Source organism: Callionymus lyra, chromosome 1 (assembly GCF_982586985.1).
Source record: "Callionymus lyra chromosome 1, fCalLyr1.hap1.1, whole genome shotgun sequence".
Lineage (NCBI taxonomy): Eukaryota > Metazoa > Chordata > Actinopteri > Syngnathiformes > Callionymidae > Callionymus > Callionymus lyra.
The window spans coordinates 7,021,355-7,031,895 of record NC_141818.1 but is presented as its reverse complement, the minus strand read 5'-3'; the positions used below and the strand labels follow the sequence as shown (position 1 = coordinate 7,031,895).

The 10,541-nt window shown below is 41.0% G+C and overlaps 1 protein-coding gene across 1 annotated transcript; it reads right to left on the bottom strand.

The window, feature by feature from the left end:
• Positions 1–1,037: 1,037 nt before the first annotated feature.
• Positions 1,038–7,485, bottom strand: slc25a25a (solute carrier family 25 member 25a). Its single transcript, XM_087790357.1, has 10 exons — positions 7,249–7,485; positions 5,092–5,218; positions 4,930–5,017; positions 4,728–4,842; positions 3,330–3,488; positions 2,571–2,723; positions 2,386–2,493; positions 2,157–2,324; positions 1,934–2,084; positions 1,038–1,859 (listed from the first exon to the last, which is right to left on the bottom strand). The coding sequence occupies exons 1-10, from the start codon at positions 7,408–7,410 to the stop codon at positions 1,675–1,677; spliced, it is 1,416 nt and encodes a 471-aa protein (XP_087646483.1). The 5' UTR covers positions 7,411–7,485; the 3' UTR covers positions 1,038–1,674.
• Between the last annotated feature and the right edge of the window lie 3,056 nt (positions 7,486–10,541).

Sequence of the window (10,541 nt, the reverse complement as noted above, 5' to 3'; positions counted from 1 at the left end):
GACAAGATCAGAAGTTAATTGATTTTAATTCCTGTTCCACATTATCCTCATAAAGTTCTGAGATCTCTTCTGCCGAGTACAGTACGTGAGCTTTAAATGTAGATAAAAAAATTGTCTCCGGTCTAAAAAAAGGATGGATCATGGAGGAGAAAGTCTTTGCCTCTTCACTGAAGCTGCTGCCCCCAATAGTTGAAAACAAAGTCTTAATTATTGCTCTACCAATTTAATAATTGATCAGCTGGTTAAAATGTAAATGTTCTCTTTAGGACCACCCAAAAACTTCTCTAGTCACTCTGGTAAGCACTGATGTAGACAAAGATTGATTCTGTAAAAAGATTAACTTTCCTCGATTGCGTAATTGTGGTTTCCACAGCCTTGAGAAGTTACTTTTTGCTTCCATTTCTTGCCCAAACAGACTGAAATGTGATGCACTTTTATTTCCACCCGCATGAGTTTGTACTTTTTTTTTTTTAATAATGTTGGAAAAATTGTAAAATTCAAATGAAAAATCATTTTAATTACACAACAGTTTAATATTTCTTTTTAAAATCATTCTTTTTTTTAAATGACTGCTGTGAGGACAAAAAAAGAGAAACAAAAATATTTCTGCTTGTTAAGTAAGTAAGCGAGTAATTTGTATTTATATAGCGCTTTACTTTTATTTAAGTAATGAAATACCATGGTTGACAGAATCAGTTTTGTTCCAATCCTCTACTTAACTTTAGCTCAAAGAAGTTTTATTTGCCACAGAACATTTCGTCTCTCAAGCATCGATTACGCTCAAGACAAGTCACCATCTGACGCAACTATTCAATTAGACTCTCGCAGTGACTCATCAGCTGAAGGTCGTCTGTAGGCGTTTACGTAACTTCTCCAGGTTCCGCACGACCGCGTGAAAAATCCATTTGAACGAGGACGTGAATTTATCGACGCCAACCTATCACTCTGACCCCCCACCCCCCCACCCTCCTCACTGGGACTTGAACCAACAGCATCTCGCACAGATCGTTGCGTCAAACCAGACACGAGTCCACAGGTATGAGAAGAATTTGCATTTATTTGCATTAAAGGTCCATTAAAACACTAAAAAGTCGTTACAATCATCTTCCCTGGATCATCAATTAAAGTGCATCTTTTCCCGCCTCGGCTGAACGTGAGGCGTCTACATTCAACGTCTATTGAACGAGAGAAGAAAAAAAAAATCCCTTCAGCGACGCAGGAAGTTGCGTAAACAGAACCAGCTCCACCCGCCAGACATAAACATTTACGCGTTAAGGCTGTTGCCTGAACGCTCAGACAAAAAATTGCACATTCGGCTGGTCTGCTCTCTAAAATGAATAAATACTGGACAGAAATAAACACTGTGCAGACGCATACATGCCACTCACTCAGGGAGGGGGCGGCAGAGAGCAAACTGTGCAAAAAAAACCCCACAATACTGATGGGCAGGACGGCCCTGAGACGCTCGTCCAGTAGGAGCCGCCGGGACAAAAAAACATTTGGTCCTAATCAAGTGTCTCTTCTTCAAAACAGCAGCAGAGCAGAGCTCACAGAGTCCAGATCTTTGTCCAACATTCACAGAATGAAGAGAACGAACCACGAGGCGGGGGGACACGCCCCCTTCTCGGGATTCCATGGCAGGACTAGAGTCAAGAGTTATTTTGTCCAGGGTGATCAGCGCGACGTCACGCCCAGTCGCGTCTTCATGTGTTCGTACACGACGTAGCTGATGCTGACCGCGGGGATGACCTTCAAGAAGTTGGGCGCGAGGCCTCGGTAAAGACCTGCCGGCCCCTCGCTCCGAACGATCTGCTTGAAGAGGGCGCTCATGGTCTTGGGATGGCTGCCTTCCAACGCGGCTGCACGGAGAAGGAGTGGTCAGTAAATAACGGGTAAATGACAGGAAACAAGAGAGTCCGGGTCGGCGCCTCACCTTGAGCCTGCATGCGTGTGCGGACCAGAGCGAGAGGGTAACTGGCCAGCTGGCCGCATGTGCTGGACACTGTGCCGCACGCCAGCAGGACCAGGATACCGGGGTCTGTGCTGTTGGGGCTGTACTGCTGCAGGTAGTGGTTCTTGAGAGTCTGAAGAGAAAAAAAACTCTTTAACGTCTGAACTGAAGAACTAAGAGGAAGCGTCACATGTTCTGGACTCACCTCGTACACGGCCAGGTCGATGCCTGCATACGGGATGATGCCCAGCATGTTTGGGACGTAGCCCTTGTAGAAGGCCCGGAGTCCTTCTCGCCAGAAGATCTGCTTGGCACAGTCGGTGATACCGCAGTATTGACCCGTCTTCCTCAGAGCAAGCCGGGTCTTCAGCACCTGAGTGGATCGAGAGATGGTCAGCGGTTGTTCACGAGTCAGTTGCGAGGGTCAGTCTTACCTCCATTGGGTAGATGGTGCTCTGGGCGATGACGCCGGCCAGAGATCCGGCCGCGAATCTCTCAGAGATGCTCAGAGTCTCCTTCTCGCCGCCAATCAAGCGTTTGATCTGTGTGGGTCAGAGACACCCGTCAGCCCAAGTGTCGTTGACAAGAACCTCAGCGACAGGTGGTCGCCGTCACTCACCTGCTCGTAGGCCATGAACTTCAGCGCCGTCTCCGGCGCGATCTTGATGACGTTGATGCCGTTTCCTCGCCACAGCGACTTCATTCCGCCCTCTTTGATCATCTGCATCATCCCGCTCATGATGCACATGTTGTTGGTTCTGGATCCATACACCTGGAAAGACAAGACGCGTGAGTGACGCACATGCTGGACCAGAACCACGTGATCCGGCTGGAGTCAGAATCAGTTCGAGAAAGAAGTGGATGATTGACAGGTCGAGGGTCTAAAAGTCGACAGCTGACGTCAAAGAGGGTCGCTGACACAGTTCTGATCTGACGACCGGGACCTTCGCCCCACTAGTGACGCTAGTGAGGACACGGCAGGTTGAGTAAACACTTATTGGACCGACACACATGAACTGGACTCTGAACCCCGAATGCCCACTAATCATTAACCAGTATATGAGGCGAGTTACTCTTGATAATCAAATTTCCCGGACTGGAGGAAAAAATTGGGTCAGTTTTACACGTTAGTCAAATCAACCAGTCCTTTAATGACCTTGACTTCTTTAAGACCAGTGTTCCATCTGGCCGAACTCATTTAGAAGTTCTAGTCCAGGAGTGTCCACAAGTTTTCAGTTCGCAAGCTACTTCTACAATGATCAAGTCCAAAAGATCTAACGTCATCAAAATCGACCGGTAGATCGCGATCGACCCAATGGGCCTCCCTGTTCTAGTCAGAACAGAAACTGTACTGGACAGCCTGGACAAGGGTTCTCACCTGCATCATGACTTTGAGTCGGTCCAGTGGAGCCGTGCACGTTCTAGAAACCGCTCCGGCGCCGCCGCCTGCCACCAGGTGCCGCCACCACATTCCCGTCCGCTTCTCCTCAATGGTGAAGTCATCTGGCACCATCAGGTTCTCACCCACATCGAATATCTGCAGGAAAACATGACAGAGATAAAGTTAATTAAAACAAATTAAAACAAGGAAGGCGCATATGTTTGTGTTCCTGGTAGTTTGTTTGCACAGGAAACACCGCAAATGTCAATTTATTATTATTATTTATTTATTGAGTTCCTTTGAGAACTGATCCCATGCCTCCAAAAGTGCAGCCCACAAGACAAATTCTCCAAAGTGAATGCTTTCATTTACTTTAACAACAACAATTGCTGCTCATATCATTGCCTGATCCTGTGATCTCATGTTCCTGTCACGATCAAGTCTTGTGCTTCTATGTTATGCAATCAAATGTCACATTCTGAAATGTTCTACTTTGCTGTTATGTTCTACTTTGCTGTAATGTTCTGGTAGAAATAAGAGTCCGAGTCCCTGCTGGAGCCAATGTTGTCCACATGCCCCACTTTATGTAACAACCAGACGATCTGGCTCAAAAGAGCGACATAATCCCTGCGAGCAGGAACAGTTCACATTACAGCCTAATGGAGCTTAATTGCTGACGCATGTCTTCTGTGACCCGTTTATTGACACGGTGAGAAACTGTGACAACAATTAGCTTTACTGCGCCGAGGTAGCATGTTCGTGATAACGGAAGGATTAAAAATGCTTCATGAGCCGTCACAGACCCTGAAGGTCAAAGACCATCAATGTCGGTCGGTCTTCCTTCCTTCCTTCCCGCTCAACACTTTTTTAAATCCACACAAGTTTTCTCACAGACAAACAGGAACAAACATTTACCTTGACGTTTTTGTGACTCAGATTAGTTCTGAAGGTCACAAAACTTGGATCAAAATGTGTAGCTGCATGGATTAACAAGCTTTCCTGCGTCATGTTATCAGATCCTCTCAGACCGAGATCTATGACTTATTGTCTGCGCTTGAGCGTCTGAGGGACGATGATCTAGTTCCAGATATTATCCAAAATCTTTCCCCAACACTGCAAAGTTTGAATTCCACAACTAAAGTGAAGTTGCTTCTATGAAATAACTAACTCAGTTAATAGTTGGAAGACAATAACAGTAAAAAAAACAAAATTCAATTTAGCCAACAATATCAAGCAGCAAGTTCTGGAATTTAAACTTATCAGAGGGACTGAAAAGTGTTGGGTGGAAGGTCACATATGAGCTGTTGGAGTGGCTTCGGACCAAGACTTGTACTCAAACAAGTTCTCTTGGCAGTGTCAGATCAATGCTGAGTGAGTGCAAAGTTTAGAACGCACCGTGGAGTGTTTCCAGTACAGGATGATCTCTGGAATGTTCTCGGTCTTCTTCTCCACCGCGGGGTACTCGCCCCACTCTTTGCTCTTGATGGTTACTAGCCCATTCATGTCCATGCTGAAAAAAAAAGAAAAAGATTTAATTATAAACTGGAAAAAATATCAGTTTTAAATCTATACATCTTTCAGTTTTCAATCAGCTTACCCTTTTAGGATATTCTCTGCATGTTGCAGTGAAACATGAACGCCCAGATCTCGTAGCGACTGCACAAACTCCTTTGGGTCGATGAGGCCTGATTGAAAATATAGAAATTAATCCTGAGCTACAGAAACGAATGGATGAGTCCAGTCTGGAAAGCCCACTCACCTGCATGCTTCCTGTCCAGGCTCTTCACCACCAGTTTCAGATCTTTCTCGTAATCTTGGAGGTAGTGGACGAACTCCTCAAAGTCCAGCTGACCTTCCTGCGAGTCTCGTTCTCGTTTCAAAGTTTTCTGCAGACAAAAGGTAATTCTTGAAAATCTGATCTTTCGAGATGAGTTTCAACACAATACAGAAAAACGTATTCACAGTGGGAACAAGTGACCTGATCAGCCCAGATGATCACCAATTTACCCGCTCTCGCAGTGTAAAATACTTTGAGGTGAAGAATCAATAATATTCAACACTCAATATTCTCACACATTAGTTCTTCCACTCCTGTCTGAACACATGACTTTCTCTGGTAGTAAACATGCTTCTGAAGTCACAAGCGGCATCACGTTAACATTCAGCACTGGATGTTCTGAAGCACCAGGGATAGAATTTTATGGTACCACGGGACAGAACTGACCCATTTGCCCTCTCCCTTGGACTCGCAGCACCCGGTACAGGATGAGCAGAGCTATCTTTGACCTGCCAAACGTTTAAATCCTGTCTTAACTCTGACCAGGGCCCCAGTGCTAAAACCAGTCTTGGGTCAGTGGTGACACTCGATCCTGCAGCCTGCCGTGGCCTCATGACCGGCTAGTAACAGAATCTTCTTTGCACTCTTGGCTTCATTAAAAGGCCTGCAGTGTGATTAAAGACATGTTGAGCAGCTTATGTAAGAGAGAAGCCCTTTTTTTCTAGGAGCTTCACACGTTGACAATTTTTTTTTTGCTGCGCTCTGATAATAATTATTACATAAGGAAGGTTGTCATATCTTTGCACGGGAAGCTTCTACCTCAACCTAGATAAAGGCATTTTAGCCAAAAATCATTAACATTGTGTCCTGTTAACCCAATTAATTTATTTAATGTAAAACATCTGTGTTCAACTGGTTTACTAGTAGTATAAATTTGTCCATTTTGAGCATTTAAACAAAAAATGGTTTACGATCAAAACATCTAGATCCAACCTGGACAAAGCGCAGCCTGGGAGGCAGATTCAACCTTTTGGCTCTATTCATGTCGCCTGTGTGAGGTTAAAGGAACATGATGAAAGTGATCATGTAGAAAACAGAATGATAGCAACTTTTAAATAAAATATTTAATTTTCTCTATTTTTTTTGCTCCCGATTGCTTACAATCTTTCTGGTCCCACAGCTATACTTTTATTGCCAGTGTTATTAACACAACATGACATTTTTTGGGGAGTCAAATAGAGATGAAGAAGATGATTTCAAGAAGATGAAAAATAAAGCAATAGAAAAACAGAATAAAGTACCAAGACAGCCACTGTGCAGCGCCTAAACCTTGATAATAAACTTAATACACAAACAACTAAATAATGTTAAAATGGAAATGTATACAAATAAATAATTTTGCTTCTCTTGAAACCAGACCTTTATTTTAATTTTCATTTCCGCTTTCAAATTTGGATAATAGGGAACAATTTGGTTCCATTTTTAGAGATCTTTATAGATGAACACGAAAGATCTTGACCTTGAATGTGAATTAAATATATAACTTTTAATATAGGGGGGGGGGCTATATTGAAAGTTATATATTCAATATATTAAACAAATTATAAAACCTTTTCTTTTCGAGGAGTCATATTTCACTGCCATCTAGTTTTCACTGACATTTGATATCCATTTAACACAAGCGACCATGAGGATACGTCTTTTTTATATATTCTGAACTACGGCAAAGAAATACATAAATTGATAAATGATGTGTTTCAGTCAAACAACCTTCAGGAGGAAAGAAAAAAACTCGAAATATTCTCGGCAGCTGCTATGGGTTAGAATGCGCGCGCATCATATAGAACTTTTGAAAAGTTAATGAAAACGCTTAACATACACATTGTAGAAAGAACAACGATTATGAGTTAACAAAAAGATAAATTAGTTGAGTGAAACAAAGGGTAAAACTTTTTTTTTCTCGTAAATTCTTTTCTATACCGGCAAATTCCACGGCCTACTCGTAAGGCTTCTGCCAGCGCTGATCTTGCCGGTGCCGGAAAGAACAGCTTAGTGTCGTTTAAAGTGGATTAAAACGAACAGCCTCGGCGGGAGGTTGTGTAACAGAATAAGTAGAAGAATATAAAGTGTTTTTATTACCTTTCGCCAGCGCTCGTAGCTGGAAAACTCCTCTGACGGCAGGAACACGCTGAGCTGGTTGAAGAGAGACTTGAGCTCCGTCGGAAGTCCGTTAGACTCGAAATACTCCACTTCCACCGGGTCCGAGTTGAGCACCGGGACGTAAAGGCACAGACCGAGCATGATTTAAAAGAAACTAGAATAAATAAATAAATATTATAGGAGGTGAGAACGCGACGCGGGCGGAAGCTAGAATGCCGGTAAATGCCGGCTGTCTAGTTTCTAAAGAATGCGTGGAAGTCTCCGCCCACTCTGGAGGCGCACGCGGGCCGGCTATCTCGTGACGTCAGTTACTATCAGCCAATAGCAGAGCGGCTTCATTGACTGTTCGGGGGTTAAAATAGGGATGGGTAGAACGACCAATCACGATGCGGTTATCTTAAACGTGTAAAATAATGACCAATCGTGGCGCGTCTTTCATTCAGCGGGCAAAAATGTGACACAAAAGGAAAAGGGAGGGAGAAAAGGCGCTTTAATATAATGGGAAAACTGAATTAATTTTTAAAGAATAAGGAAAAAATAAGATATATTTTTTAATTTTATTTATTTGATTTAATTTTTAGAATTGATTTAATTTAAAGATTCATAAGAAATAAAAATGTAATATATTTTGTAACAAGAATGAATCAAATAGTTGTGCCATGAAATCATAAACGCTAAAGTTGTTATGTTTCGGTGCAACATTTAGAGATTAGAAGTTTAGAAATAAGAAATAAGCTATATTTAAAAAAATAAGCTGTTACCCAAAAAAAAGAAAGAGAATAGGAAAAAAGTCTTAAAACCAAGTTCTTTAACCCAGTGGCGCCTGGCCCATAGTTTCATTTTATTTATTATTATTTATTCTTTTTTAGTTTTAAAATAATCATCAACAGTGATGAGTCTGTAGGTTTTTAGAATTCTTCACACATCACTTCATTTGCAGTGTCTTTGTGTGTGATAATGATTAGTTGGTAGAATGTATATCTTTTGTCCTGGTGCATAGAGTTTTAATTATTTTTTCTAAAGCGCTGGATGGACAGCAGCAGCTCTGCGTGCTTGGTTTTGAATATAAGGTGTTTTATTATTATGTTTCTGTTGAGGAAGGTGAAGGCTACATACAAGCTGCTTTAACCCTTGTGTTGTCTCAGGGTCAAGGTGACCCAAAGGACTTAACAAAACAAATGTTTTTGAAGCATCCCTTGTGTTACTGTGATACTTTAAACAAGTTTGTTTTTTGGCCTTCGGGTCACCTTGACCCTGACGTAACACAGGGGTTAATAACTTCAATGAGTTAAATAATAATGTAGCAATTGGAAAAGTTGACATATGATGATCATTATTCTAGTTTTACTGTGACCTCATGAGGGCCAGGTAGATACAGATCTGTAACAAATGTTATCAATATTGTCATCATCATTATAAACAACCTTTGGGGAAAACGATTGTTGTTTTGAATCAGTTAAACTTGATGGGTAGATTAGATTAAATATACTTTATTAATCCCTTAACACACTCTAAAGGTATACATTTCTTTAAGACTATATTTTGACAAGTTAATATATAAGTTAATATATAAAATTATCATCACTATATCCAGCCTGTTATTGCCCTGTTGACCAAAAATATTTGTTCTGAATAGGTGTATTTTTTTCTCCCGAGTTTACCTTTGGACTGTTTTCGTACGTATATAGATGTGTTTTCCAGTTTGTTATCTTTCACCTGCGTCGACTTTCGCTTTAATCAGCCAAAGACTGTCAGTAGGAGGTCGAGTGTGTGTGTGTGTGTGGTGAGGGGGGGGGGGTCAGTTCCATATCCCCGTCATAGCAACAAGTTACTCAAACAAAACTTTAACCATGTTGTGACGCACGGATGTTGCAGATAGACAAAGATTTCACGAGGACTTAAAAAATATATAGATTTTAAGACTATGCCTAGCTCATCAACTTTTAGTGTTTTTGGGTTGAGTTTTGGCTGCTGCACGTTTAATTTTCCTTGTGCATTAACACGTAATGTTCTAGTAATAATTATAAATGGTTGTGTATTTTTGATAGGTCAAAAAACAGGGCATAAGTCTTTATAAAGTACTATAAAAGTCTTCACAGCTTCTGATCTCAGTCCAATGAATGGTCGTTTTTCAACAATCTTATTTTTGTCGTTTAGACCTCGAAGATCTGACTGAGGTTCATGGGCTCTTTCAACATCATGCCCCCTCTCCAGGTGACCCACCTGGGGTGACCAGCTTGAGGACTTGCTGTTGCAGCTGCGAGTTCATTTTCCACCGCACTTGTGGAAAGAGGACGCCCTCATGTGGACATTGGAGGTAAGACATTAAGACAAACGTTATGTAACAACGCACAAGTTGAAAAAAAAAAATCCAAGTTTTACAAGTTTTACATTTAAACACCTACGTCGGTTTTTTTGAGGTCCTACATTTTCAATGCTTTAACAAAAAAAAAAACCACAACGTTTAATGTCTTGACGTCATCTCTGACAGAGAAAATGATTGTTAAGCACAGAAAATGACGTTATCGTACTTTTACAGTGAGAAAATGGAAAATCTCTGTGACTCAAATCTTTAATATCGACGAAATTACAATTTAGTTAATTGAACACTCTGTTGCGAGTCGTTGCCGCTAGAGGGCGCCGTTTAGTTAGACGTACACGTTTGAACTATAGTAACCTCTGGCGGAAAAGAGGAATATATTTTTAACAAATAATATTATTTTTGAATATGAAAGGAAAACTGTCGCGAGTTCAGAAGGAACGTAAAGAATAAAACAAGAATATACATTTTTTTTTAAATCATCGACTGAGAGCATCAGTGATGTCAAGCTACAGTGGTTACCGGTAACACCGGAAGCTCAGACGTATTATTTCAACAATTGTTATCATCATGGGATAAAATACGTTTTTCTAAAAAAAAGGATAATCGAGAACAGGGGTGATTTTATTTTAGAAGTAAATAACACGTTATTGGTAATTTTCGTAAATAAAAACTGACTGTAAAACACAGACAATTACATATTCATTTAAACGTGAAAATGCAGCGCAAATAATGCCACTCTCAACTTGAATAGAGTAGGATAGATTCGTTTTATTGTCATATTAATACATGTGTGCAACGAAATTCTAGAGAAACAATTATCTACACTGTTGGCCGCATAAAGAACAACACACAATACACAATAAAATAAAACACTTAAATACAGAAATGTATCAAATAAATAAACAAAAATGAATTCATATTTAAATAAGCAATACACAAAACACGCGAC